The 27,999-nt window shown below is 42.3% G+C and overlaps 5 protein-coding genes across 9 annotated transcripts in view; 2 read left to right on the forward strand and 3 right to left on the reverse strand.

The window, feature by feature from the left end:
* Window positions 1-4,578, reverse strand: part of PMS1 (PMS1 homolog 1, mismatch repair system component) — a 43,633-nt gene extending 39,055 nt beyond the window's left edge. For 2 of the 4 annotated variants that reach the window (XM_071562662.1, XM_071562659.1), the window contains exons 1-3: window positions 4,388-4,470; window positions 3,758-3,858; window positions 2,346-2,499 (exon numbers count right to left, since the gene is read on the reverse strand). In XM_071562662.1, coding sequence (XP_071418763.1) covers window positions 2,346-2,477 — 132 coding nt within the window. In that variant the 5' untranslated portion in view covers window positions 2,478-2,499; window positions 3,758-3,858; window positions 4,388-4,470. Of the gene's footprint in view, window positions 1-2,345; window positions 2,500-3,757; window positions 3,859-4,387 lie in introns of all 4 variants that reach the window. The other 2 variants (XM_071562661.1, XM_071562663.1) reach the window with 2 other exon arrangements.
* A 36-nt stretch (window positions 4,579-4,614) lies between these two features.
* On the forward strand, window positions 4,615-11,660 carry ORMDL1 (ORMDL sphingolipid biosynthesis regulator 1). 2 transcript variants are annotated; one of them, XM_071562666.1, is made up of 5 exons: window positions 4,615-4,778; window positions 5,829-5,884; window positions 5,993-6,173; window positions 8,517-8,668; window positions 10,128-11,660. In XM_071562666.1, the coding sequence occupies exons 3-5, from the start codon at window positions 6,000-6,002 to the stop codon at window positions 10,261-10,263; spliced, it is 462 nt and encodes a 153-aa protein (XP_071418767.1). In that variant the 5' UTR covers window positions 4,615-4,778; window positions 5,829-5,884; window positions 5,993-5,999; the 3' UTR covers window positions 10,264-11,660. The 2 variants fall into 2 exon arrangements, with proteins under 2 accessions (XP_071418767.1, XP_071418766.1); XM_071562665.1 differs by having other exon boundaries at window positions 4,745-4,778; window positions 5,980-6,173.
* Window positions 11,661-11,983: 323 nt separating this feature from the next.
* OSGEPL1 (O-sialoglycoprotein endopeptidase like 1) lies at window positions 11,984-16,928 on the forward strand. Its single transcript, XM_071562664.1, has 7 exons — window positions 11,984-12,560; window positions 13,199-13,586; window positions 14,438-14,642; window positions 14,723-14,871; window positions 15,404-15,534; window positions 15,683-15,754; window positions 16,811-16,928. The coding sequence occupies exons 1-7, from the start codon at window positions 12,349-12,351 to the stop codon at window positions 16,899-16,901; spliced, it is 1,248 nt and encodes a 415-aa protein (XP_071418765.1). The 5' UTR covers window positions 11,984-12,348; the 3' UTR covers window positions 16,902-16,928.
* Window positions 16,929-18,285: 1,357 nt separating this feature from the next.
* Window positions 18,286-22,958, reverse strand: ASNSD1 (asparagine synthetase domain containing 1). The gene is made up of 3 exons (XM_071562590.1): window positions 21,477-22,958; window positions 19,716-19,897; window positions 18,286-18,609 (listed from the first exon to the last, which is right to left on the reverse strand). The coding sequence occupies exons 1-3, from the start codon at window positions 22,956-22,958 to the stop codon at window positions 18,348-18,350; spliced, it is 1,926 nt and encodes a 641-aa protein (XP_071418691.1). The 3' UTR covers window positions 18,286-18,347.
* A 4-nt stretch (window positions 22,959-22,962) lies between these two features.
* ASDURF (ASNSD1 upstream open reading frame) lies at window positions 22,963-26,847 on the reverse strand. Its single transcript, XM_071562591.1, has 4 exons — window positions 26,660-26,847; window positions 24,492-24,545; window positions 23,878-23,953; window positions 22,963-23,051 (listed from the first exon to the last, which is right to left on the reverse strand). The coding sequence occupies exons 1-4, from the start codon at window positions 26,732-26,734 to the stop codon at window positions 22,981-22,983; spliced, it is 276 nt and encodes a 91-aa protein (XP_071418692.1). The 5' UTR covers window positions 26,735-26,847; the 3' UTR covers window positions 22,963-22,980.
* Window positions 26,848-27,999: the final 1,152 nt, after the last annotated feature.

Raw genomic sequence — 27,999 nt, forward strand, 5'->3', positions numbered from 1 at the left:
TGAGAAGCAAAACAAAACCTGAGCAATACACCTCAACTGAACATAAAAACACAAAAGGAGATACAGGCAGGAAGCCTTCTACTCTGCTGCTGTATGTGCTAGTGAAGGCTTTGAGAATTTTACAGTGAGACCCTATTTTCCACTCTAATATTTACCTACACACCACTCACCTGCTTAGGAAAAGTGAGATTCAAAATGTTACATGAAGGATTCTCTATTTCTTTTCTAATGTTACTCATTTTTACTTGCACACGTTTTGTGTATATATTACAGGGCTTAAACTTTGCATTCTGTAACACCTTTCTTCATGCTCCATGACCTACATACTACTGAGATTATGATCCCAAAAGATGTTTAAGTTGCTCTTCCAGATCACTGAAGCCAAACAATATGATTCAACTTTGATATACAGTGCAAAGACACTCAGTAACATCACCTATGGGAGTTTGGTCAATCAAGAAGGTAACAACAATAAAACACAAGCCAAAGCTTCCCAATAGAGCTGACCCACTGCCACGACTTCTACATGAGAACCATTCGATCTGCAGGTTAACTCCTGTCTGTGTGCCTCAAAAAAAGTCATTCCTATCTTAGTTCAGGCAAACTGAGTAACAAGACTGAAGGAACCAGCCAGCCTTCCTAATACATCTGAAAAAGGTTAAAACAATGAAATGCTGCAGTTTTGCAAAATTCATCAAGCTGTGCAATGGAATTTCAAACTTTCCCTTCTCTATTATGATTCTGAACTAATCCAGAGTTAATGTGGTCATTGACCTCTATTGCATGGTCAGAGATACTTCAATTTCACATAAAAGGACACCAGAAAAAAAACCCACTTTGTTTTACACTATTACTGTCTGGAGTTGTACAGAGTGCAGGTTTTCCCTTCTCCCTTCGTGCTCACAGGAGAACAATCAGAAAACTTCTTATACTCACTGTGTAAAGCCAGGTTTGTTTCTTTAGAACTACAGTGATTTGGACTGGGCTGGACTAAAACAGTAACAGCAGTGCACTGAAAATGGTTCAAAACGCTGTTTTTAATTGATTTGGGACTTATCACTACAAAAACAGCTGGCTGCTGCACTGTGAAAGCCACGCTGACCAGAGAGGGCTTTCTCCTCCAGCAATCTGTCTATCTGTAACAGCACACCAGTACGAGACACAAGGTTTGTTCTAACCTTTCTTGAAGGCTCCAAAACCTTCTGTTGACTTCTTGCAGTTATTGACCAGCTTGCAGGATCTGATACCAATACTCTTACCCCCACAACTGTGCACACACTACTCAATTTGGAGTTACTCATGCAGTAACATACTATGCAGTCTAAATATTGAGAAGACAGAGGCCATGACAGACCACAGTGAAGAGAGAGTATCTTCAGCTCACTTAAGGCAGTAAAAAGCAAGCCTGTTCCTTGGCATCTGCAGGAAACCATTCTCAGAGGGAAAACACTTGAGACTCATTCACAAAAGACAGCAGAGACAGGGAGAAAGAAATAAGCAAAATTTAATTGTTCTCCTAATTAAGAGCATTTGTCTAATAATTAATTCAATAATACCTTATACACTTGCTTTATTTGCAGGAAAGGAAATTGGATGCAGTTCTCGATACATCCATTTATACAAGATGTTACAACACTTCTCTCTTACCAAGCAGGGAACACTGCTGCTACAAGGCTGTTGACAAAACTGCAAAACCAGAAATATGACATCAAGAGTAGCTAACCAGCTGGCCATTTTGCTCCATTGGGAAAAAAACAGATCAAATTCTTTATTCTAGTAGTATTTTCTTTTGTCAGAAACTATCCTTGAGTAAGTAACATGCCAATTTTTTTGAACAGCTTACAAAAACAGTGTGTTAGAAGTAGCCAGAGTTAACTATGCTAACTAGGGACCACGTGGTAATTTATATTACAAAAACATCCAGTATGGCCATCAACCTTTTCCACTGTTTCCATTTTCACCTTCCTTACAATATTTTGTAGTGAGCATTAAAAATGTCAGTCCAGCACTAAACTTAAGTTCAACATCTTTTAAAACAAGCTATTAGTCAGAAAAAGTAAATTTCAAGTGGGAAAAGGAACATGAAGGAAGTTGACAGTTTTTTCCCCATGATACACTCGGAAGCAGAAATATGCCCTACTGGTTCAGCAGGGCCTCAAAAATGTTAATGAAAACTAATTTTGGACCATTTTTATTTGAGGTAAAAATATATATGTATAAATACTACTAATACTTTGCCATTCTCCAAATCACAAGAGCCTAAAAAGAATATTTGTAGTGGAACAAACTTTCCTTGCATCTTATTTTACATCCAATTCTTTGTAAGAGAAAGAAGGAGGACTTACCAGTTTAATATCAATACTTGTGGCATTGGCATCCAAGGAATTTTCTATCAGCTCCTTCACCACACTGACAACTGAAGTAATCACCTGAGAACTTGAAAGGAGACGAATAGTCTCTCCTGGCAGCTGCTTCATAGTGGAATAAGATTCAGAGGAGCTGCAGAGAAAAATAACATGAAAAGAGTGTAAAAGGAACACTACAAATACAAATTTCTAAGTAACTGTTTCACAGCAACTTCTAAATATAGACGAAGCACAACACTATGGCTGGAGAGTTAAAATTTTCAAGTTACTAGTAAGTCCCAGCCTCTTCTGCAGTCAGCAAGTGTTGGGAAAGAAGTGGAGAGGCAACCCACTGGTGCTGAGGGAAAAGTCATATCCAATGGCAATGTGATCTATTGGCAAAAATGAAAACTAAGCCAAAAAGCTTGTTAATAACAGCCTTGCCTCTCTGATCTGATGTATCGTGTGTTCTCAGGCAGGTCGGTTTATTTTTATGTCACTCTGTCTCTTACTTGAAAATGAAGATGCATTACATTATCAACCAGTGAAGATTTCTTTTTTTAATTATTGGAAACACACAGCATTATAAAATTCTTGCTGCATTATTGAGACACTCTAACATGAAGAGATTGCAAGCGAATCTGTGAATTTCAGTTTACATTTCTGTTTAAGTACCCAAATCAACACAACTAACCAAGCCACAGGAAAAATACTTTGTTGCCTGACACAAAGAACTCAGCCACAGTTTTTCATGCATATGAGAAAGGAGAGGAAAAGAGCATTGCTAGGCAGCTCTTTGAACCTCAGGAATGGTCCAAGCAGCCTTCTCTCCTCTGAGTTATGTTATGTAATGTTATTTACACTGAAAGCAAACAATCCTGGCACTCCTGGCTTCCACGTTGAGTCAGTCCAAGGTATATGTTGAAGAACAGAATGGACACTCAGCACCTGTCCAAGGATATCAGCACATGTGGAGGAAAGGAACAAACCCAGACTTTCTCCTGACACAGTCAGGGCATGGTGAGGGATTGCAGCCAACACCCGTGAGTCCCAGTACCCTGCAGGGGTACCCTTGCAGCCGATACAATTACAGGACACTTCTGTGCCTCCACATCCTTTTAAAGACTGACACTCTTTAAACATAAAAGACAAAGCAAAAATGTGGTTACCTAGAGGAAAGAAACCAAACCAACAGTGTTATGAAACTTTTCTAAGCACAGTATAAAGAGGTTTTCTGTTTATTTACATTGCAAAGGAAGCTTCCCTTTCAGATCTAGCAAAGAGATGCAACAAATTGGTTTATCGCAAACTGGAAAAGGAACATGGGAAAACATGTGTTGTTGCAGATGGACCAATATTAATCATGTACACATGTTCAGAGGCAGGTTTTCTCACGCATTCACATGACTTACAGGATTTGTGTGTCAAGTGGTTCGTGATTTACTCATGGTACAGGAGCTGGAGATCTCCATCAAAAGATGCCAAGAAACGGGAGGGTTTTCAAACAGAAACGCTGCAGACACCAAAACCAAATTTTCCATGAGGTGTGACTGATGCACTTTGGGAGAGGAACCAGCTCCTGGTGTGCCCTCCCCTTCCCTGGACCCAAACCGAGGGATGCAGCGCTGGGCACATCTCGGGAACACCTGCTGGGAGGAAGAGAGGCGCCTCTGGGCCTTCCTACCTATGGAAATGCATCCAGCCTCTGATGACACACATTCCAGCTCAGGCCACACTACTCCCGCACTGATCCCAGACCAGACACATTGCAACCGTGCTCGGATTTTCTGCGTCTGGGCCTCATCGCTGATGGGGCCCCTGGACCCCTTTACCCCGGCTCCGACCCCAGCGAGTGCTGCGGAGCTGCAAACCCTCCGCTAACCGGGCACAAACCCTGCCTAAACCCCACGGCTCCCGCCCCGTAGAGCTCTGGAGCCGCGCCCAGAACCGCCTTTCCCAGGGGCCCAGCAGAGCACGCACTGAAGCAATTCGGGGGTTTATGAGTTGGGGAGGGGGGGAAAGGTAACAAGCTGCAGACAAACCCTGCGGTCCCTGGAGTTACCCCAAGGCACACGGCCCGTCCGCAGCTCCCGGTGCTCGCTGCGAAGGCGGGGCCTGCCCGGCGCGGCCCAGCAGAGCCGAGCCCAGCCCGGCCCAGCCCAGCCCGGCGCTCGCTGCTCGCGGGGCCCAGCCCAGCCCAGCCTGGCCCGGGGAGGCGGTGGCGCTTCCCCCGCCCCGGCGGCCCCGCGGCTGCGCCACCTGCGCGCCCGCCCCGCGGCCGTGGGCGGTGCGGGCCCGGCCCGGCCCCTGCGCTCCGCGGCCGGCCCTGCCCACGGGCACCGCGGGCTCTGCTGCGGCTGCGGCCCGCGCTGCGCTCCGGCTCCGGCTCCGGCTCCGGCTTCGGCTTCGGCTTCGGCTTGGGGGCCGCGGAAGGTGGGGCCGCGCCGGGCGCGGAGGGAGGCGCGGGCGGCCCGGCCGGGGGTCAGGCCACGGGCACGGGCGGCCTGAGCAGCGGCGGGGCCGGGCGAGGTTGGCAGGGGAGGCAGCCGGGCTGGGCAGGGGAGCGAGAGGGGACGGGGCACACCGAGCAGTGTGTGCGGTGCGGGCTCGGTGTGGGGCAGCCCCGCAGAGACGGGAACCATTCCCCTGCCCGCGCTCGGCTGGAAAGGCGCCGGGACAGGCATCGATTCCTGGCAGCCGTGCCCGGCTCGGGGTCATCGCATCTGCCTGTATCCTACCGCTGTTAATATTGCAGCATACTCGGGTATTTTGCTTTTGTTTTATACGCTGTACAGCACTAAGCAAGTGTCAGAAAGAAACTTCCTACCCAAAGCAAGCTGCTTTCGCTGGCTAAACGCTGCTTTGTAGTCTGATTCAGATAAATGTTGAAAAAGTCTCCTTCCCAGTCGCATAAATGAATATACATAGTCCCACAAATCATGTGAGAATGAAGTAAGCAATGGGTTTGGGTGTTGGTTTTTTATTTAATTATCATTACAAATTTTACTGCAGCAGGACAAGAGTGTCACCATCCGTAAGTTCTGTCCATTTTCTGAGTAAATCAGCACGTGAAATTGTTCTGTGTATCTCAGCATGTGTCTCTTGCTTAGAAACTTGTGAACCTATGCTCTAATTTCAGCCACATTTGAAAGATGGGAATGTCTGTCTGAAAACCAACAGATGGGTAAGGGAGAAAAATCTGAAATCTGCACTCTACTGCAAGAAAAACAGGCATAAATTAGTTTTTCTAGCAGTAGGTGGCTGAGCGATTGGTATATGCAGAATTCTTCATTAAGAACAAGAAACAGGAGGCAAATTGTCTGATCTGGGAAGTGGAAAAGAACTCTGGATGTTGTCATGGATGGAGAAACTAATTTTTTTCTTACACGTTTGCTTCTAACAGCACAGCTTACTTTTTTTTTAATGTTCCTTTTGTAACAGGATTGTAAGTTTTATTTGTTTGGTCTTTTTTTGAACAAACAGTTCCCAACTGCCTCTGCATTGACTTCTCTGTGGAACCGTAGTTTGAAGATCTTGAGGTAGGTCTTGGTTTATGGGCTGTGCTCTTTTCAGACCTGCTTATTCAAAATTGCATATGTTAAGTGCTCCTGTGTAACAGTCAATCTTCGAACAGATCTGTTTTATAGGGTAAAAATGAACGTAGGAGTTGCCCACAGCGAGGTAAATCCAAACACTCGTGTGATGAACAGCCGTGGGATGTGGCTGACCTACGCGCTCGGGGTCGGCTTGCTGCACATCGTCCTGCTCAGCATTCCCTTCTTCAGTGTCCCTGTCGCCTGGACTTTAACAAATGTGATTCACAACCTGGTAAGTTCCCTCTCCTGCAACACAACTTGAAAAGTTGTTCATGTGTATTCATTTTCAGTAGCAAGGGAAGAGGAAAATAGCAGGTCTGTGTGGATAAAGAAATCCTGCTAGCCAAAACACCACCTCTGCTGGGCTTATCCACACATGATTGGCTGTTTTGGGCTGGAGGAGTGATATAGGATCACTTTGGATTTAAGCATGAAAGACATGGAATATTCCTTCCATAGATATGTATTCCTTTTAAAGGCATTTAATTAAGCTAAGAAGGTTGCAAACATAAAGTCATCATGCCAACCAACTTCTACAATGTTCTGGTTGTTATTAGTGACCTGTGCCAAATCCATAAAACATCACATTTTTAATTCTTGGGTATTATCTGCTGATTTTTCTATATAAATCTGTTTGTATCCCAAAATGTTTCATTTCAGCATCTTACTTCTTCTCTTGGACAGAAATATTTGTGTTCTGTTTCTTCTAGCTTTGATTTCTGGCCAAGCGAGGTAAAGAGTAGCTCAGAATAACTTCAGCATACAAAGTTGTCAATATATATAAGAGAAATCTTGCTTGGAAGCAGGGGAAAAACTAGACTGCTTTGACCCAAGCCCTGAAACCATTTGTTATTCAGTGGATCACGATTTGCATGATGACTTTTGTATGCAAAAGATTTTGAAAGCTGATGACCTCAAGAATATTTCTGCTCCTCTCTCCAGGATGCTATAATTTTGTTGTAATTCCCTCAAGTAATGCAACTATGTATATTGGTCCTCAATGCTTAGAGAAAAGAAGGCCATAATCCAGCAATTTACATCCCAATTCAGGTTTGCTAACTCAGCTTTCTAAGATTAACAGCAAAGAAGTCTTGACAAAAATATAGATCCTTCCTCATTTAGGAAAATGATAGTTCACTGTAAAGACTGAGGATGGATAATACCCTCTTGAATCATGTTACATTTTTAATTCTTATTTGAGCTTTTTATTTTTGTAGATAGGTTTAAAACTACTGGTGGAATTGTAAGTATCATTAGAGCATTTTGTATGTTATCTGTGACAGCATCAGGCATGTCTGACTTCAGAAGATGTTGGCAGAGACAAGTATTACTAAATATTTCCCCTGTGCCTCACTGAATTCATTGCAAGTAGCTGTAATGACAGCAAGGTTGAGAGCAGGCACTGGCAAGTAGTTTTGCAGGGGAACACTAGAAGATGAGTATAAATTGCACTTTTGGATATTTCAGCATTTAAATAGCACTTCTTTTGGAAATAAATCCTTAAATGGTTTGACAAAGGAAAAAAATATCTTGTATTTCCACTAGTGGAAAACGCTTAGCTGACCTTGAAAGAATTTTTGGTGGTCCTTTGTGCAAGTACCAGCAAGTGAAATAAAATGTGTAGTAAGCATTTGGATCTGACCTAAAAGTCTCTTTTTGGTCATTAAAACTGAGACACTGCATCATCATGATCCAAAAAAGTTAATTAAATCAATTGTCGTAGGTTCATAGGCCTCTTGTTTGGAGGCTGTTCCAAAAAAAGTGGAATGAGACATGAAGTGACTTGCTGAAATTTTCACCTTCATGTGATTTTTTTTCCTACATAAAACTTTCTATAAAAAATTTTTATATGTGGATAAGAAGGATATCTTTGTATTTTCTCATAGAGACTCTTGCTTGGAGTTGGTGTGCTCTCTTTGCTGGAAAACAAATGTTTTTTAAAACTGGAAGAGGGGTACTCCCCTATCTGAAACCAGTGGGCCCAAACTGATCTTTCAGAACAGACCACACATGGCATGATCCCATTAAACAGGATCAGTCACAAAGAAAGTCCAGAGTGGTTAAGGAGTAGCAGCAAAGAGATGGACAGATGGTGCTCAACAGATTGCTGTAGTCAGCTTGTAAAGATTTGAAAGTGGTGGGGGCCTGAGAAAGCTTTCAGAAGGTCTTGTAATATTGCCAGTAAACTTTTGCTTTGTGCAGACTCTACCTCATCACTCATTTAACACTGTATTAGGAAATTGGTAATATGAATCAGCAGCCCCAAACATGTTGCAGTGCTTGTTGAAATTCTGTTGATTTCATGAAATTTTTGCTGCCTAATGTAGAAGACAAGGGAGTGGGCCAGATGTCACATAGACTTTGGCTTCAATGCTGACTGTGCCATTTACTGCAGAGTCTCGGGAAAATCACTTCTTGTCTCTTGTTGCTCTTTGATAATTTGCTGTTACAGGACAGAAGCTTTTCTGGGTGGGAGTTCACTCACACTCTTTCTTTTACAGTGCATTGAACAATGTAACAGTTATAAAAAAATACAGCTAAAAGTGCCTCTGTATTCACTTTTTATTTTCCCCAGGGAATGTATGTGTTTTTGCATGCAGTAAAGGGAACTCCTTTTGAAACACCTGATCAGGGGAAAGCTAGGCTACTAACACACTGGGAACAACTGGATTATGGAGTACAGTTCACATCTTCAAGAAAGTTCTTCACAATCTCTCCTATAATTCTGTGAGTTCAAAACTGTTGTATGGATTAATTGAATCCTAAAACCATGATTTCAAAAGTAGCAACATATTGGGTTGCAATTTACATTCTAAAATCCTTTTCTCTTTTTTTGCTTGCTTGTTCGTTTGTTTCTACCACACAGAGGTAGGAGTGCAGATTTATAGGCTGTGCAATCAACAATCTTTCTTCCTGCTGCTTTTCACACTCCATATATTGAAGTTTGTAAACGCTTATTAATAGAGCAGGTTTTAAAGATTAGAAACATTGTGAGGAAAACTTAATGTTAACTCCTGAAGTTTTTTAAGAGATTGTGAAGTCATAAATACTGAAAACTGACTTTGTGACAGTATTTATTAACCATTTTTCAACTTCTGAGTTTGAATGAGTCCTCACTGAACAGGGTCCAGTGTCGGTTTGGCTTTGTACACATTGTCTTCTGTTTACACGAGTTCTGTAAATGGCTGAGAAACTCTACACCCTTGTCTGTTGACAAAAGTAGGGTTGTGTAACTCAAGGGAATCAGATATGTATTTAATATCCAACTCTAAAAGTCTCTCTGTTTTTCCTTGAAGAAAGTTGTCTCTTACACGGCAGAGCGAGTGGGGAGGGATGATCCTGCATCATGTTTAGAAAGTTGGCCCATGAAGGATAGAAAGTGAAAAAAATATATTTAACCCCTCAAAAAAATCTCTTTTTTCAAAGATAATTCCTCACTTTACAGCGGGAATTGTGTATTCATAACACTAGTGTGTGGTTCTCTTGATGTACTGATAATGTTTAAGTATATATCTGAATAAACATCCCTGTTTTGCTGGGGAAAAAAACCCCAAACCACCCCAACAATCTGATTGCGTCATTTCTGTGAGTTTTTTGCAAAGAACAGGATGAAATTACTGGCTCAAAGCATAAAGAAGTTGGTAGTGAATTGGATTTCCTGAGGCACATACCCTTACTCTAGAACAGGTTGTGAACCAGCTTTGAAGAAAAATGTGCTGGAAACATCTGCCAGATGGGAGCACTTTCAAATCACTCCAGTCACAGATGTGCTCACCATAAATAATTTCTGCAGTGAAAAATGTTTCAAATGCTTTGTCACTGAGTTTGCTAGGGTAACAGGACTGAAAGCATTTTAGTAGCAGATTTTAACACTGTTTAAAATCTATATCATTAATCAGGCTTGTAGCTGCACAAGTCAGACCCAACTTAAAGGGGCAGGAACAGGTGCTGGAGGGAACACACTAGCAGTAAGTTACTTTTTAACACCTTGGGGAGTATGGGAAGAAGAGACTTAGACCATCATTTTGGTGTAGATACTGTAGAACCTCAGGTGAGAGATTTAATACAGGAATAGATCAGTTATTAACAAGTAAAATCTTACTGATTACTAAAGCACTTTTTTCAATATGCTTTGTTTGTTTTTTAGACCAGGGTCTAAAAAAGCTTGCTCCCTTTTCTCCTGCAGGTACTTCCTGACGAGTTTCTACACCAAGTATGACCCGACACACTTTATCCTCAACACAGCCTCTCTCCTGACCGTGCTTATCCCCAAGCTGCCACAGCTGCACGGCGTTCGCATCTTTGGCATCAATAAATACTAAGGAGAAGGTTCGACACTGGCCACCTCTGACATGGCTCCTGCTGCTCCTGGGTGAAGGAAACGAGTAGTCTGCTGTGCCCAGTATCTCATTGTAGTCAATGAGAGATGCTTTTACATCTGAGATACAATTCCTGCTTCCTGCAGCATTGTCTGGGATGAAAGTCGAGTTTGTAAGAAGATGCCTTCAATTACTTAAATGTGAATTGGAAACCTGAAGAAGAAAGATTTCCATGAAGAACTGGGCAGGCCCAGCTCTAAAGCCTAATCCCCACTAAGACTATTTGTATGGCTGATGCAAGTGACTTGTAAGGGAAGGTGCAAGTAACAGCTGAAATAGAGAGCAGTGTTCCACAAATACCCATCATCCATAATGCAGATGGTAACTTTACATATAAATTCAGGATCCTCAATGGCAAGGACTGGTGAGGCTGCATTCTTAGGTTAAGTGAAAGTAGCTAGTTCCTGCTGTATGGATTGTAGGTGGTTGTGCTTGTTATTGCATTGTAAGTTTGTCTCACAGTAAGTACTGTGACCGCAAGCATAAACTGATGGTGTAATTCCTGCCTTCTCTGTTCTTGTGATGTTATTTTTTTTTGTCACAAAAACCGAAGAAAGTCCTTAACTGCCAGCTCAGGGGATTTCCACTACAGCTTGGTGGCTTGGTTTCTGTATGCTTTTGAAAGTTGCCGCTGTTGTTTCTTTCATTTTGCTTACCAGGACACTGACTTTTCTATGTGTAAATGGGACATCCTGAAAAATTGGGATTTCTTTTCAGGTGTGTTTTTTTGACTATTTTCTCTGATAACTGGCTGATGGATTATTTTCGGTGGTCAGAGGTCTGTGATGGGAGCAGGAAAGGGTTGCTGGTGTTGTAGGAGAAGCAGCTCTGTTACAGCTGTGTCAGAAAACATTAAGGGAAACACAGTGGGTTGTAAGTTAGGATAGAAGCTGAAATAGAAGTAGGTGAGTAGGCAAATCTCTTGGACTAACTGTATGCTTTTGCAGAAGAAGGTATAGATAACTTGCATGTCTTGGAAATGTGGAGGAATGCTGTGTTTTAGGGGTACTGTGTAGTATGGGGTATTCTTGTATATAATCAGCCCTGGACTTAAGAGTGAAGGAGGTACATCTACAGCTCTGAGCACTTACTTCTCTGTCTTGGAAAAAAGGATGAATTTTGAAGTCTGCTGTATGTCTGCCAGCCAAAATGGATTCAGATTTAACAGACGACTCCATTTAAGACTTGATTTACATTTTGGTTGCAGTGACAGCCAGTGAGCTGGAAAAAAGAATCTAAATATAAAAATAAAAAAAGCCCACAGTGGCATACTTCACTTCCTGCTAAGGTAATTTTCTGGCTTTTTACTTTATCGATAAAGGTGCTGTTAAAAAAAGAAATGGCAATGAGTTATGAATTTTCTTTAGCAACTTAGTTCTTCGCGTTGTTTGTACAGGAGGAGGTAGCGGATTTTGAACCAGTGGCTGTTACGAGGCTGTGCTGCCTTGGGCAGGCGCTGCCCTGTGCACAAGTGGCCTCTGAAACGCGGCCCGAGCGGAGGGGCCGCAGGTGGCCGGGCGGGGATGGCTCGGGGGGCGGACACAGCCCCGGGTTCCGGAATTCCAGCTCCGAGCTCGGCCGCTCTCCCCTCCGCGGCTGCGCCGTGCCCGGGAAGCGCCGCCCCGTGTGCGGCGGGGCGGGCCGAACGCCGGGAAGGGCGGGGTACGGCGGCGACAGGTCGCGATAGGGGTCGGGGCGGGCGGGGAGCGGCACGGCCGGGGCTCGGGGCTGCCCTGCCCCCAGGACGGCGGAGGGCACGGCCCGGCCTGGGCAGCGGTGCCGCTGCGGAGTTTGTGCCCCGGGTACCCACTGCCAGCGAGGCGAGCGGCGCCCCGCACACGCAACCCAGGTAACACACCACGGTAGCCCCAGCTGGTGTTCCTGGGGGACTTAAATGTGATGGGTGGCCGCTCATAACTTCGATACCACCTCTAAAGAGTATCAGCGGCGCACGTGCTTGAAGACCCTCCAGTAATAATAAACTGTACAGTTCCCTTCTAGACATAACCACCAGGTAGATTTTTAACAATGAACAGTATTGCCAAAAGCCTTTTGAGATCGGTGAAACACAGCCGAGCTGCGTGGCTGAGCAGCAGCTCAGCTTACTGTGGAAAACAGCGTTTTCGGAGGCTGGTTTTGGGAATAGAGACGAGCTGCGATGACACGGGCGCTGCTGTGGTGGACGATGCTGGCTGTGTGCTGGGAGAAGCGCTACACTCTCAGAACGAAGTCCATTTACAGTAAGAATAGACTTCTCTGAAGGCATTTGCCTTAATAACTGTTTTATTGTTATTGTTACTTGCAATACAGTCCATGTAAGTCTTCCCTGTGCCATAAAAATCAGTAAGACCCACGTGAGTAAGTGGGAAGAAGTATCCCTTAGGCCACAATGCATACTGGAAATAGTACGAAGGGAGAGGAAAGAAATGCTGTGCGTGTCACAAGTTTCCTCTAGTATTTTCTTTCAGAAACTGAGAGATTACTTCTCTATCTTGAATTAAAGATGAAATCATTATTACTGTTGAAACTACCAAATGTCTCAATGTTTTTAAGCAAAAATAAATATAAGCATTGATGGCTAAGAATGTGGGCTAACCCAGTGAGGAGTTGTGAATATTACATTAACAGACATTGTTTTGGAACAGTGTTGAGATGCATTTAAGACGTATCTGTACCAAAACCCATCAAGTTACATCCTTTTCTCACTTCTCAGTGATAATTATACTCTCTTCAGTGCCCTTTACACTAAACAAGGTGTTTGAGAATGCCTAAGGAAACAGGCAGGATATGGTAAGGTTAAGAGGTGCCTGAAAACTATTTTTATGCCATTCTATCTGTTATGAAATACCAATGTATTTTAATTCTTTGGTTTTACTAGAACAGGTGGAATAATTCCTGTGGTGGCACAGCAACTTCACAGAGAAAACATCGAGCAAGTGGTGGAAGAGGCACTCTGTGCCAGTGGCGTTTCTGTGCCTCAACTTGCAGCTATTGCAACTACAGTGAAACCTGGACTTGCTCTAAGCCTTGGGGTGGGACTGCAGTACAGCCTGGGCTTGGTGAACAGGCACCAGAAGCCATTCATACCCATCCATCACATGGAGGCTCACGCACTGACCATCAGGCTCACACATCACCTGGAATTTCCCTTCTTAGTTCTGTTACTCTCTGGAGGCCACTGTATCTTGGCAGTAGCACAAGGAGTTTCAGATTTCCTCCTGCTTGGACAGTCCATAGATATTGCACCAGGTGACATGCTGGATAAGGTAATACTTCCTTACATAAGTGAACCTAGTTTTTTCTTGTTTTTATTGCATTTATACTATATAATGGTAATATTATCCTCAGCCCAAGGACAGTAATTCAGTGTAATATGAGGTTTACTTAACAGGTTTCTTTTCTGTTTTGAAATACCAAATATTTAGACACAAGTGTCTGTTAAAAATGTACACATAACATCAATTGTAACATTTGTACATTGATTATATTTTTAGTAAATAGGCAGCCTAACAACCAAAACTGGTGGTGGGATTTTGATTTACACTGATTATACAAACAAACTGTGTGAATTTGAGATTAACAGTGCTATTTGAAAGGATGCTGTTAGGTTTAAAACAATACATATTAAAACATTTCTTACTAATTTTACTGCTTACAGTTTGAAAAGTATGGTTTGGCTTTCAGAGTTTTAAGTTTTCTGGGTCTTTCAGTACAGTTTGTAAAATTTCTCACGGTTTTGTTCTCAAAGAGTTTTTAAACACTATTTGTGCATATTAAGTAAAAAATTGAAGGAGTGTGTGGAGTCAGAAAGGTGATTTTAAAAGGTTGAAACCAACTTTGTTCCTGTGTATCTGGTAATACACTATGGTAGTTTGTGTATGTTTCCTATAGCTTAAAAATGCAGTAATTAATGTTTCCTGCAAAATTTGTTGATCCTCATGTTTGCCCAAGTTGTTCTAGAATTACATTTCTAAATACTCCAGGAAAAAAAAATCCAGCTGGTGTTATGTCTTTAGGCTTTCTGTGCCCTGTTTGTAGCTTCACATTGGATTGGATTTTGTGGTGATGCAGTTACAAGAGGAATTGATTCCAAGTCTGATGTTTATTATCTCCTTAGGTGGCAAGAAGACTGTCTTTAATAAAGCACCCAGAGTGCCACAGCATGGCTGGGGGAAAGGCAATAGAGCACTTGGCTCAGACTGGGAACAGGGAACAGCTTGTGTTCCAACTGCCCATGAAACAGTATCGGAACTGCAACTTCTCTTTTTCTGGACTTCTGAACCTTGTCAATAATGCCATTGCACAAAAAGAAAGAGAAGAAGGTATTTTTAAACAGTCAGATATAAACCATGTTTTAAACGACCCATACTACGGAAACCCCTTTGATGGTACATTTTTGTAGGTGTTCAGGAAGGTGAGATCCTCTCCTGCGTTAAGGATGTTGCTGCCGCCGTACAACACGCCGTGGCTGTTCACATCATCCAGCGCACGTATCGGGCCATGCTGTTCTGCACGAAAAATAGCATCTTGCCATCAAAAAATGCAGCCTTGGTGGGTATGCTTCTTTTTCCTTTTTATATTTGATTATATCTTTTGAAGATGCAGATCCCTTGTTCCAAGATCTCAGTATTTATATTGTTAAAATACCAGGATTGAAGTAATAGTGATACAAATATTTACAATGAAGTCTTTCATAGTTGGGTTTTAAGCTAGAAAGAGATCTTCTTACCATCTAATTTAACCTTCCATAACCTGGGACACGTAATGTGACCTTGTGCTCCCCAATACCTGATGGTTTGTAGTTTCAGTGTAACCATAGACTGGTTTGGGTTGGAAGGGACCTTAAAAATAATGTCCCTGCCATGGGACACCTTCCACTGGACTGCCGTGCTTTTATTCAGGAATGTCTTTTAGCAAAGTCAGCTCACTTAGCATTCTCTTTTAGATGTATTTTTATCTGCAAATGCATTATTTTTTGCTGTCTTCAGAACTGATAACCTGTTTTTAAACAGGATGCTGGTTGAGTGTGACCCACCAGTACTTCTGAGTTAATGCCTTTTTATCTTTTTGACACTGCTGTCAGGTTGTATCAGGAGGAGTTGCAAGCAATCAGTATATCCGAAAAGGTTTGCAGAATTTGGCAGATGCAAATGACTTTGCTTTACTGTGTCCTCCTCCAAGACTGTGCACTGATAATGGTGTTATGATTGCATGGTAAGAGTTGTTTCTCCTTGCATGTGCTTCTGTAATGTTCTTGAAAAGTTAGTATCAGAGTCAGGAACTTCTGTTCACAGTGACTGAACCATGTGCTGTATTCAAAGGGTTATGACATACATTTTAATGTAATTGCTTTCTTGCTCAGGAATGGCATGGAAAGGTTACGTGCAGGGCTTGGTGTTCTACACAGCACTGATGGCATCCGCTACGAACCCAAGTGAGTGACTGTTCGCTCACAGTCTGTTCCCTCACTGTTCACTGTGCTCGGCACAAGGGGGAGGAGGTTACATTAAAAAGTGGCAGCAGATGATGAGCAGTGCCCTTGCAGCACATATAAAAGTTACTTTTCAAGGTAGTTGTGAAATAGAAGTGATCATGTCTGGCATTTATGTTTGGTTTGGCTCAGAGACTTAACTTACCATACATTGTAACAATACTGTGTGTTTTGCTATCCCATTGTGGCACAGGAAAACTGGAGCCAGTTAAGCTGCAATACTCCCTTGGCTTCTCAATCACCACAGACATGAATCAACATGCTCCAACTGTGTATTTGTAATGACCAATCAATTAAAAAAAGAATTTAACTTATATAATCTGATAATACTTTTTTTTAACTGATAATACTGATTTTTTTAATGCCTAGTTCAGTAACACTTGTTCTATGGATTTAAATAGATCTTAGGCTTAAGGCCAAACAAAATTCTAATATTTCAAAAGTACCAGCTGCTCTTAAACTTGGGATTTCTTTGCAGGTTTTTTCCATTTTCAGGAAAACAGACTTGGATGGTCTTAATACAAAAAAAAATTGTATTACAATTTTCACATGAAAAATTATAAAATACTCGTCTTCAAAAATAACTTCCTGTATACATTTCAGTGAATAAAATACTAAGTTTCACTTGCTGTAGACAATACATGATATAAGATTATCATAGAAAGAGACACCTGTAAGTCTCTAGTGTGTCTTGCATGCATCAGTTGAATGTAAATGGCAGTTTAGTTGCAAAACAACATCCCCCAAAGATGGCTTTGAAATCCCAACTGTTCCCTGAGTTTGAAATCACTACAAATGCAAAAATTTCCTCAGTGTGAAGATGTTTCCATACAGCTTTGGATAGACCATTTTAATGGTTCTCAGTCTTACAGTGCAGGGAATGTGCAGAAATACTGTGACTCCCATGCTAATGGTAAAAAAGGTCTGTGAAAGTCTACATCTGGGTGATAGGGCAATAATGTTGTTTATTTTTAACAAATACATAATTTTATTTTCTAGAGCTCCCCTTGGGATTGATATTTCAAAAAGAGTTGAAGAAGAGTCCATTAAGGTGCCAACATTAAAACAGATACGATGGTTGGCATCTTAAAAAGTTACTTAGTAAATGCAAATAAAAATTGTTCAATAAGAACTGTTTCAGTGTTGTTATGTTTACTGACAGCACTTGGGTTACCAGTGTTGAAAATCACCTGTCAGAGAAACCAGTGCTGTGTCCCATCACCAAAGTGATTCCAGTTGCTATTCCACACCTAAGTGTTCTCAGTATTAAAACAATGAAAAAAACCTAAAAGTGCACTTTTTAATAAATACAAGCTTACACAAATTAATACCTCCATTGTTTACCCTTTGTAACTTAAAGTTCATATAATTTATAATACATATAATTTATCTGTATAATTCATATAAAGTTTTTAATTGATGCTACATGTTAAAAAAAATTGTAACTTCCATGATTGAAAAGTTACAGAGAGAACAGGTGAGGGCACAGATTTTCAAGATCTCAGTGTGTTTGGCTGTGCCAGTGCAACTGAATTTCAGCAGTGACTTATTTTTTTCTGCTGCTGGTGTAAGAAGCTTGTTCTTCCTTATGCAAAATTAGAACTTTGGGGGTGTAGAGACAGTGCCTTTTAATAAAGAAGTTCAGTAATCACAATCCTTCCACATACAATTAGAAAGATAAGCTAACCCAAATTTCTCTTCAGAGGAAGTCCATTCATATTTCTATTTCAGCCCCATGATTACATCTACATACTGACCCAAAGTGCCTTTATTTTTTTTTTTTTGCAAGGGAAACCTTTTTTCCATTTGTTTTAAAAGAGATCTTCCTTGAAGTACATAATTGGAAGAAAAAGCAGCAGAGCTAAAGCTAAAAGGAGACACAGGAAGCTCTAGGGAGTCAAGAAGGGAGCTTCCCATTTTCTCTGGGAGCACTGGGAGCCCCAGGCTGGGCACTGCCAACCAACTCATTCCAGCAGAACTGGGAGGCTGTCCAGGATGGCCCCAAAACACCCAGGGTGTGTGTGATGTCTGTTTGCTGATGTCTGATGAACACAATGCCTAGAGGGCAGATCTCCCAAGAAGTGACAAGACCCCAGGACCCTCAGCTCTTTTTGGCTCTAACAACCCAGGCCAGCTCCTCACCATGCCCTCCTTTCCAGAACCATAACCCAAACCCTCTGTTAAAGCACAGCTGCAGGGTCCTGTTCAACCACACAGGAAAATCTACTACACTGAATTCAGTATCTGTGACAGCTTAGACAGATTACTACACTTCCTGCAACACTGACATCAGTTAGGAAGAGTGGGAAGGCCAATTTCTGGCTATCCTCTTCCCCAAACCCCAGTATTCCCTTCCCCCTAGAGATGCATTCAGAGTCAGTCTCTACTATAAGTACACATCTACATGTATTATCTTGATCATTAATAATAATAATGTCCAAGTGTGTAAAAAAAACCCAGACCAAACATTGTAAGAAAACTCCAAATATTTACTGAATTTGCATGTAGAATATACACAACACCTCAAGTTATAGCACTATAATTCCTCTACTGAAAATAACTTCAATCTGCTGCACGTGTCAGATGCTTTCTCACTGTGGCCCTCCAGTTTTGCAATCCGAGATCCAAACTGCACGGCCCTCTTTGGCAGCACAGCCGAGGCTGTCAGGCCCAGCCCCCGGGCCGCGAGGCGCAGCAGCAGCTTCTCCCCGAGGCCTCGAGGGAGAGTCAAGTCAGCTTTTTCTGAGACAGGCAGAGAATTGAGGAATGAAACAACACCTTCATCAAGAAAAGGAAACCTGAAAGAAAGACATGTGGGGAAGACCCTTTAAAAACATACAAATGGTTTTGGTTTTCCCTATTATTACATGCAAAGAGGCTGTGTCAATTCCTAACTATAGATGTGCCTTAAATCTTATTGTCACAGTACTGAGATAATTCTCACTGTCCTGGAGAAAAAAGCCCCATAATATATCATGTTTACACTCAGAAGCCTGGAAATTTTCAAAAGTCAAGCCAAGAGAAGAATAAGAACGAGGATCAGTAATATTGGGTTTACACAAAACAAAAATCATGAAGAACAATGAAAGAGCAAGATGAAATTTTAAGTAACACTTTCCAAGGTAACTTTTATGTATTAAAAAACCACTGTGTGAAGCTACACTGTAACTTTGGAACAAAAATATTTACACAACAAATTCTGACACCATTCTGAATTCCAGGCATTGGTACCTAATTTCATGCATGATTAACAGCACTGCCTGTCCACCACTGCAACTGTTCTTGTGAAACTGAAATTGTGCAGCTAAAAACAGATTTAGAAAACCATTGTCATAAACATCACATGAAAAAACCTCCCGTGCACCTGAGTGGCCTCTGCTACTGGACAAACACCTATGAAATCTTTTGCAAGTTGGTGGTAGCATGAAGGAAGTAAACACACATAAAAGGATTCTTGAACTGTTTAGACTTAACACAAGGAAACACAGTGAATATTGATCATGCCCTTACTGCATGGACAAGAACAGACAGTTTCTACATTATGTTGTCATTCTCCAAAGTCAGTCCCCAGGTGACCACACCAGAAAACCTCAAAGTTGTACAGAAGACTGTCCCACTTAAAATTATTAAACCTACTTGATTTTGGCTATTTCAACAACGGCTTCTTAAAACTTCTAGATGGAAATCAAGTTACTAAATTTCCTTAAGTGACTCTTCCACAGTACTACAGACTACCTTTTAAAAAACAAACCCACAACACTCCACAACACAGTACACGTTAACAAAATTGCAACAGAGCTAGAGACAATAAAACACACAAGTTTCAATTAGGCTTTCTGCTGGAGTGTCAAAAACTGCATCTAACCTGCAAAACCAGTTTTGCTTCATGTTAAAACTACAATACCTGGCCTCTTTTCCGTGATCACCAATAATCCTGTCATCTCTACCAAGATTTCTAGAAGAAATGCGACCTAACTCCATTTCAAGTTCTCTATTCAGACCCTCTAAGCCGTGTTTTTTGAAGCAAACACGATGTCGAGAATACCCAGCAAGCTGTTCGTCTGCTCCAATTCCTGTAAGCACAACCTAAGGAAACAGAACAAAACAAATCTTAGTATCTATGCAAGTTAATATGTAACAGATCTTAAATGTTTGCCTACATCTTTAGCATAATGCATTTAATAGAGTCGTCTAAAGATACCATCTATCACCAAGGGCCTTACACATACACAATGTCTGAAACAGTTTCCAATAAAGTCGCTGGAAACTTGCAACGGGTTCCCCATCAGACCTAAAGGTACAAACATTGCTACTCATGCAAGAAAGAAACATCAAAGTAATGTCCTATGCATAACAAATACAGCAGTGTCTTTGAAGAATGTCTTTGTTAGTTTCTAGTATAACAAACAGCATTTGTTAAACACCAGGCTTTATGAAAAACATTGTTTCCAAAGATTATGTCTATATCATATGGCCTAGTTATCTGAATGTACACCCAGCTCACTATTAATTCACCAGCTACTGGGTTAGTAACAAATGCATTACACAAAGTAAAAATGGCTCATAATGCTCTGCCTGCATCACTAAGTACACAACCCACTATTAAATCTGGCCCATTACTGTGCCTTCAACAGCAATTCACTACAAAAGTGAAAGTCTTTTAACAAGCATTCAAGTATGTTTTACTAATCTGACACCAGTTAGAGGCCAACTAATTTTTTACCTACAGAGTCATAAGTAGCTGATGGGAAAATGGCACTTTTGTTTTATGCCTTATTAATTCATGACCCATTTCAACGTGTTCTGGACCTAAGATGAACTTGTATGTTTTGCAAACCTGAGATGCACGTCCTTAAGCAGATCTGTCAATTGTATCCACTGTGTGCTACAGTCCTTTTTAAGTAAACTATTGTGTTTGTTGGGGTTTCTGTTGTTGGTGGGTTTCTTGAGGTTTTAGGATCCAGCAATTATTAGAAAGGTACTCAAACCACAAATGCAGCAGTTGGCTCATAAATTCCTGAAATTAAACAGTTCATTCTTCCCTACACAAACCATCAGAAACGGGGAAGAGAGAAATAGGAATCAAATTCCCAAGAAAATCATCTAGTTATTAAAAATATTTTACCTAATACTACATACGTGAAAATAAGTTATGAAAAGAGCTACTTTTTGTATTTGTCATTCAGAATCTAATTACAAAAAATGCCAAGTAGTCATCTCTTCTGCCTCTGTTATTTGCTATTTTGTCACATCAATTACATACCTAAATAAGAAAATAGCAATTTTACAAGGGGTGGGATGCTGGTGCAAAACAGTATTACTCATTAATTAATTAACACTGTTTGGACTGAACAGCTCTTACCCACTACTGGAATTGACACACTGAAAATGATAAATGATGGTTATTTTTCTTCTGGTCACATTGTTGCTTATCCAAGTTCACTAAAAAGCCATACAGACTACATGACAAGAGAGCTGAATGCAGTTTTCAACTCTGGAATTACACAAAGACTGTAATTACAGAACTATTCTATATATTCTGCCACTGAATTTCAGAAACCTTTTGAATAGCAAAGATCCCACCTGATTTCTGAATCAACAGAACTGTTTTTACATTCATAGGTCAAACATAAGGCAGACAAAGAACAAACAAAAAAGTCAGTACCTTTGCAGGACTTTTATATGGTTTCAGCTCTCCTTGGTTACTAACAAAACCCTCCCCTCTGGAGGCAAACCAAATTGCACAGCCAATGCTGTCATCCAACACTGTATCCAGTGGATAGATTAGGTGATTAATGCATTGTTTTCTCATCTTTTTCAATTCCTCTGGTGTAACATTAATCTCCACAAAGTTCCAGGTTCTTGAAGGGTTAATGGCTTCTAATTCCTTCAGTCCTGCCCTACCAGTGATTCTGTCAGGAACATCAAAGCAAGATAAATGAGCACCAGTTTTAGCATCACCATCTTGGCAGGTTTCTGGAGGACAAAGCAAACCAGGCTGTACTTCATGGTTGGAAAGCCTTTTAGTGGTCCCCCTGTCCTTGGCTTGTCCTTTTAACATGAAAGCAACATTGAGAAGATCAATTGGCTCCTCCAAAGGAACATGTTTATCAGCAAGGGCTGCAATTACCATGGAATCAATGCCACCAGAAAAGAGCACTGCAACATGTGCTTTCTTTTGAGACCTGCTTGGAACTTCTCTTGTTTCCTGATCTTCATCTCTAAGGAGACACAGAACTCGTCTCCTGACTGCTTCATTTAAAACATCAATAAACTGGCACACTAATCTTTTCTTGTGTTCCTCTGCAAGGAATCCTTGAAGGGTTTCTACAGAAACCACAGAGATAATGTTGTTAATATTGGTGCCTGGATATTCACCTGGCTTTTCAGAAACTGTTTTATTTAAGGGGATAATGGGTGCTCTGAGACACAGCTTTGATTCATTCACTGTGAGACATACGTGGCTTGGCAAGTCTTTTGACACTTGGTCAAGAACATTAATGCAAGTTTCTTCTGCTGCTTCCTCTGTGCAGCTGTACCTCCATGGAAACAACGTTAAAGACAAAGATTTAGTTGTTGCATAAGCTTTGAGATCAATTTTGAAGACTCCAGAAGCTGGGACTTCTTGCCATTGGTTGCCTGATTCAGAATAACCACTTACAGATGTGAGACAGAAAGCACTGTCAGCCCCTTCATTGAACTGCCAGAGCAAACTACGACGACCAAAATAATCTCTACCAAACCATAAACTGTGTCCAGATGCTTGGTAATAAATGAAAGACCAGGGACCCTGAAGTGATGAAAAGAGCGACAAAATGTCCTCCTCACTCCTGCATAAGGTAAGATGGTAAAACATGACTTGAGTGTCATTCTCTTTATCTCCTACATGCACTCCATTGAAAACTTCTCCATTCCAAAGAAAAACATTGTTATTGGCATCTCCCAGAGGCTGAGGAGTCACCTGTCCCCTCAAGTGAAGTACATGGCCAGAAAACAGACATTTGTAGGAGAGATCTGACACGGTTTTTATCAACTGTTGGCCACTGTCTGGTCCTCTTCTTCTAAGACGGTGGAGTGTGTCCTCACTGAGGAAATCAGGAATAGCACGTTGGCTACACAAGGTGACAACACAACAAATACCACACATGGTGACTTGGAATTCACACAAACTATTTCTTCATTTTAGCCTTTTCTGAATTTTCCATCTCCTGGTGTGCCTTCTTTAATTCATCTAATGTATCTGTGTAAGAGACAATTGTACAAATAATCAGTGTCATGCACAGAAAAGTTTATGAGTATATCTAAGAAATTAGTAATGCCAGCCACTTGTTCAATTAAAGTGATAAACATAAACCACTAATTAACCAAGGTGCTATGTTTGTGTTCCATCATTACTATAGCTCACTGTAGCATATTCCTCTTTAATTACACAACCTTCATAATTTTTTTCTCCCAAAGAAAACCACACTACAATAGGCCAACTATTGCCTATATAATCACTATGACTTACACATTTTTAGTAAGAAAAGGGAACTGTCAATTACAATGTCAACACTGTTAGCCCAAATCAAAAGAAAATGACATTAGCAATTGTTCAATCCAGAAAATTAAATCTATATGTCTAAATTTATGCATTTCTAATGTTTCTTCCATCATCCCCTCTGCTATGCATTCTCCTATCTTTGTAATCCCACAGATCCATCTTTCAACTGAAGATTTCTCACTTAACCTCCAATTTAAACTTGTTATTTTTTCTCCTCATCCTACGCTGTTTACAAAGATTGTTAAGGGACACAGCACTATAAAGCTCCCCAAAGGGCACTGAGAATAATGACTCCCCTGTGCAGCAGGTGATCTCTCCACCTTCAGCACTTGCACGTTTATCACATCCATAAATCAAGTGAAAACATTTTCATATTTATCCAGTCAGAAAAACAAACAAGATTCTGAATTCTACTTTGTACTTGACACACACCTGCCAGTTCTTCATTTTAATATCCCTTTGAAATCAGCTACAAATACAGCTTTTAAATATTCAACCACTTCATACTACACTGCAAACTTACTTTTGCACTGAGACAGCGTTTCTGTTCGGTCCACAAGGAAGAATATGTTGCTATTGGGTTGCTGCTTATAAACTTTCTGTAAAACAAAAAACTTGCTGTAAAATTGTGTTAAGTCAAAGCAACAAACTGTGGAACCACTGCAGGAGAAGCTGGTGTGGGTCTGCTGAAATAACCCTTCACTGTAATGCCAGAAGTCCAAGTTCTGCCCTAACAACACCAACATTAGAATGTTGTACCATCAAAAATATTTAATGATCAAACCTGACTATTCTGCATTTCTCTTTCCCTCACACATGAGAGATCACACTCTATTTTAAACACATGCACAGAAAAACTAAGAATACCTCAGGAAGTCATCTGATCAACTCAAGCATCTCACTGAAATAACTCGGATAAAAAGGCAAAAGACCCACACGACATCCTGTGCTACACTGCACAAGAACACAGAACCAAATCATTTGCAGGACAAATTGAGAACAGCAGATCACACGTCTATTAAAATCTGTATTAAAACCAATAAAAGACAACATGCTCTGATTTTGTCTCCCCTCTTATCTCTATGCTTATTTCTCTGCTAAAATGAAACAGTCAAAAGCAAATTTGTAAATACTTACCCGGTTCTTCTTCAAATTAGAAAGCTCATCAACTACAACCTTCTGCTCTTTAATCTGAAAGGCAAAAGATGTACTTGAATTTAATATTAAAAATAAAACACTGTATTATAATCCTAGTGGTGAACACTCTTACTGATATTTTAAGACAGCTACTTGCATATACATCTGCTGTTCTCCAAATAAACCACTGAAAACAAAGTGAAAATAAATGTAACAACTAAATACTTAAAACAACTGCCCTAGAAACAGGTTATCTGGCATGCATTGGTATTTCTCCTCCCCTCAGGAGCAATCACTACTGGGAAGCCATAGTATCTCTAACTATTATAATCAGAGAGCACATTTTTCTCTCCCAGAAGAAAACATGTACACAATTAAAACAACATCAAATAACTTTAGAACCCAAAATGTAGCTTAATATCAAGAATATACTTTATAATCACAGATATGCTCCAGATCCTAAATGAATTTCATGAAAATCTAATGACTAAAACTGTATGAAGAGTAATGGAAACCCTTCCACTGCTCTGGATTTTTTAACTTCCTTACTGGGATTTATCCCTCTGTTCTGCACAGACACATGTGACAAGTTTTCCCATTTTCTCTTAGGACAGCCCCGAATGGTAAAATGCAGTAAGAAGACTGCCATAAAAGCCAAAAACCAGAACAAGGTCTGGTCAGAGGGCATTTAATGCTTTTTGTTAGAACCAAACAATATGGGGTTTTTGTTTTTCCTTTGTGTCTCCTGGAACTGGTGCAAAAGCAGGAACCTGCCCCAGAGCAAGGTTAGCCAAACTAGACATGGCACACTGAAAGTACAACTTCTCCAGCAGCTGCATCCACAACAGCAACAGGCAAACCAGCACTGCCATCCTTTGCTATGGACCAAACCTGCAGCTTTGTTACATCCCAGCTTTGCAGCTTCCCAGGCAACCAAACCCACCACTGGCTGTCTGTACCATATGGCCATATAGAAGCCCTTTTTCCACAGAATCACAGAATGTTAAAGGGTTGGAATGGACATTAAAGACCATCTGGTCCCAACTCCACTGCTATGGACAGGGACACCTCCCTCTAGAGCAGGTTGCTCAAAGCCCTATCCAACCTGGCTTTGAGCACTGCTGGGGTTGGGCCATCCACAACCTCTGTGGGCAACCTGTGCCAGTGTCTCACCACACTCACAGCAAAGGATTTCTTCCTAAAATGTAACCTAGAGTTCCCCTCTGTCAATTTGTACCCATTGCTCTTTGTCCCATCACGGCAGTTCCTGACAGAGAGCCCCTCTCTGTCTTCCCTGTAGGCCCCTTCGGACACTGGAAAATAGCAATGAGTATTTTCTGAGAGAAAGCAGTTCCATGGGGCTTGACAGATTCCATACTGAACAGAGCTGTGGGCACCAGGGAAGAGGGAGTGGATTCATGAGAAGCACCAGCCCCAGTGACTGGAATTCCTTGGGACTTTTTGGGCAGATAAGGATGATGTCGGTATTACAGAGAAGCCATATGAAGAAGTCCTGTGAGGAGTGCCTGAGGTCACTTGTTCTGTTCAGCCTGGAGATGAGGAGACTGAAGGGAGACCTCATGGGAGTCTACAGCTTCCTAGCCAGGTGGAGAGAAGGGGCAGGCACTGATCTCTTCTCTTTGGTGACCACTGACAGAATATAAGGGAATGGCTTGAAGTTGTGACAGGGGAGGTTTGGATATTAAAAAGAGGTTCTTCACCCAGAGGGTGTTTGGGCACTGGAACAGACTCCTCAGGGCAGTGGTCACAGCACCAAATCTGAGAGAGTTCAAGAAGCATCTGGATAATACCCTCAGGCACATGGTGTGCCTCTTGGGGCGGGTCCTGTGCAGGGCCAGGAGTTGGACTCTGATGATCCTTGTGGGTCCCTTCCAGCACACGAGATTCTGTGATTTTGTGAGAAAAACCTCACTGCGCCTCACCTGCCATTTCAATCTCAACTCGGAGCAGTAAGAGCCAAAGTAACAATCTGACAAGTTTCCAGCGAGGCGACACGGGGGGGCTTATCCGCGGGGGCTCTCGGGGCCCGACAGCGCAATCCCGGGCACAGGATCGCCGATCTTCGGCAGACCCCGCTCCGCTCCCGCCCGCCGATCGCACCCGGGGGCCGGCCCGGCCCGGCCCGACCCGCGCCGCCCGGAGCTCACCCGCCGGCTCAGCTCCTCCCTCTGGCGCAGCGCCGCGCTCTCCCCGTCCTCCTGCCGCGGCGGACGGCCCGACATCCCCCCGGCGGGCACCGGGCGCTCACACCCGACAGCGGCGACAGCGGCGACAGCGGCGACAACCCCTCAGGCTCCAAACCTCTGCGGCCGCGGCCGACAGCGACAGAGCGCGTGCGCGGGAGGGGGGGGGCCGCGCGGAGCACCAATCAGCAGGCGAGGCCGAGCACGCGCCTGCCGCAGCACCAATCAGCAGGCGAGGCCGAGCACGCGCCTGCCGCAGAACCAATCAGCAGGCGAGGCCGAGCACGCGCCTGCCGCAGCACCAATCAGCAGGCGAGGCTGAGCACGCGCACGGGCGCGCGGCATTTCGCCGGACCCCTGCGGGGACAGTCGGGGCTGTCGTGGATCCCCCGGTCGCGACAGACACTCTCGGGAGTCGTGAGAGCATCGGGGCAGGCCGAACGTGGAAAAGACGTTTGGAATGAGGCTCGGAAACTGTGTCCCTTGCGGAGCGTGAGGGAACACCCGGGGAAGGAAAGGAATGGCGTGGTGTGTTGTGACCCCGCGCTGCCCTGGGGCTCTCAAACACCTTTGAGCGGTTTGCTTGAAGATATTCAGGGGAGATGTGAATGATATGTTATTTACAGATACTAACATCACATGTCTCATTATGTTCGTTATTCTTACAGGTTTCTGCAACACAAATGGACTTTTGACAAGGGCATGCAGTGACAGGACAAGGGCAATGGCTTCAAACTGACAGAGGGCAGGTTTACATTACATATTAGGAGGAAATTCTCCCCTGTGAGGGTGGTGAGGCTGCCACAGGTTGCCCAGAGAAGCTGTGGCTGCCCCATCCCTGGCAGTGTCCAAGGCCAGACTGGATGGAGCTCTGAGCAACCTGGTCTAGTGGAAGATGTCCCTGCCTATGGCATGGAGGTTCAAACAAGATGAGCTTTAAGGTCCCTTCCAACCAAACCATTCTATAATGCTATGATTTTATTACTGTATAAGGTCAGTGTTTAAGACCATCCACCTAGGATGGTCTTAACGTTTCTCCATCTCTTCCCTTCTGCTGTAGATATATCACAGAGATGCATCTGTATTCCTGTCTTTATAAAAACACCATGGGAGAAGTTACTTAAGTGACAGGACAACAAGAGAAGGACAAATAATGTGATCATGATTTGCTATGCTAAACAAATTTAGGTTGAGAAATGGTATCAGGAGCCAATTACTGTGACAAGAGATTTTGAAAATGTCTTCCAGTAGCACCAAGGAGAAACACAAAATTAATGGAAGAAACTGATTTACTTATGAAAGGA

This window comes from Pithys albifrons, chromosome 8, assembly GCF_047495875.1.
Source record: "Pithys albifrons albifrons isolate INPA30051 chromosome 8, PitAlb_v1, whole genome shotgun sequence".
Taxonomy (NCBI): domain Eukaryota; kingdom Metazoa; phylum Chordata; class Aves; order Passeriformes; family Thamnophilidae; genus Pithys; species Pithys albifrons.

What these genes read in the sequence shown, in the direction of transcription:
- ORMDL1 (XM_071562666.1), top strand. Translation starts at nt 6,000, where the DNA reads ATGAACGTAGGAGTTGCCCACAGCGAGGTAAATCCAAACACTCGTGTG. An exon ending in CAAATGTGATTCACAACCTG is followed by an intron (nt 6,174 to 8,516) that starts GTAAGTTCCCTC and finishes TATTTTCCCCAG; the next exon opens with GGAATGTATGTGTTTTTGCA. An exon ending in ACAATCTCTCCTATAATTCT is followed by an intron (nt 8,669 to 10,127) that starts GTGAGTTCAAAA and finishes TTTCTCCTGCAG; the next exon opens with GTACTTCCTGACGAGTTTCT.
- OSGEPL1 (XM_071562664.1), top strand. Translation starts at nt 12,349, where the DNA reads ATGAACAGTATTGCCAAAAGCCTTTTGAGATCGGTGAAACACAGCCGA. An exon ending in AATGGTGTTATGATTGCATG is followed by an intron (nt 15,535 to 15,682) that starts GTAAGAGTTGTT and finishes TTTCTTGCTCAG; the next exon opens with GAATGGCATGGAAAGGTTAC. An exon ending in GGCATCCGCTACGAACCCAA is followed by an intron (nt 15,755 to 16,810) that starts GTGAGTGACTGT and finishes TTTATTTTCTAG; the next exon opens with AGCTCCCCTTGGGATTGATA.
- ASNSD1 (XM_071562590.1), bottom strand. Translation starts at nt 22,958, where the DNA reads ATGTGTGGTATTTGTTGTGTTGTCACCTTGTGTAGCCAACGTGCTATT. An exon ending in CATATAAAAGTCCTGCAAAG is followed by an intron (nt 19,898 to 21,476) that starts GTACTGACTTTT and finishes CTGTTTCCTTAG; the next exon opens with GTTGTGCTTACAGGAATTGG. An exon ending in GATCACGGAAAAGAGGCCAG is followed by an intron (nt 18,610 to 19,715) that starts GTATTGTAGTTT and finishes TCTTTCTTTCAG; the next exon opens with GTTTCCTTTTCTTGATGAAG.
- ASDURF (XM_071562591.1), bottom strand. Translation starts at nt 26,734, where the DNA reads ATGTCGGGCCGTCCGCCGCGGCAGGAGGACGGGGAGAGCGCGGCGCTG. An exon ending in GGGAGGAGCTGAGCCGGCGG is followed by an intron (nt 24,546 to 26,659) that starts GTGAGCTCCGGG and finishes TTTGCCTTTCAG; the next exon opens with ATTAAAGAGCAGAAGGTTGT. An exon ending in CTAATTTGAAGAAGAACCGG is followed by an intron (nt 23,954 to 24,491) that starts GTAAGTATTTAC and finishes TTTGTTTTACAG; the next exon opens with AAAGTTTATAAGCAGCAACC.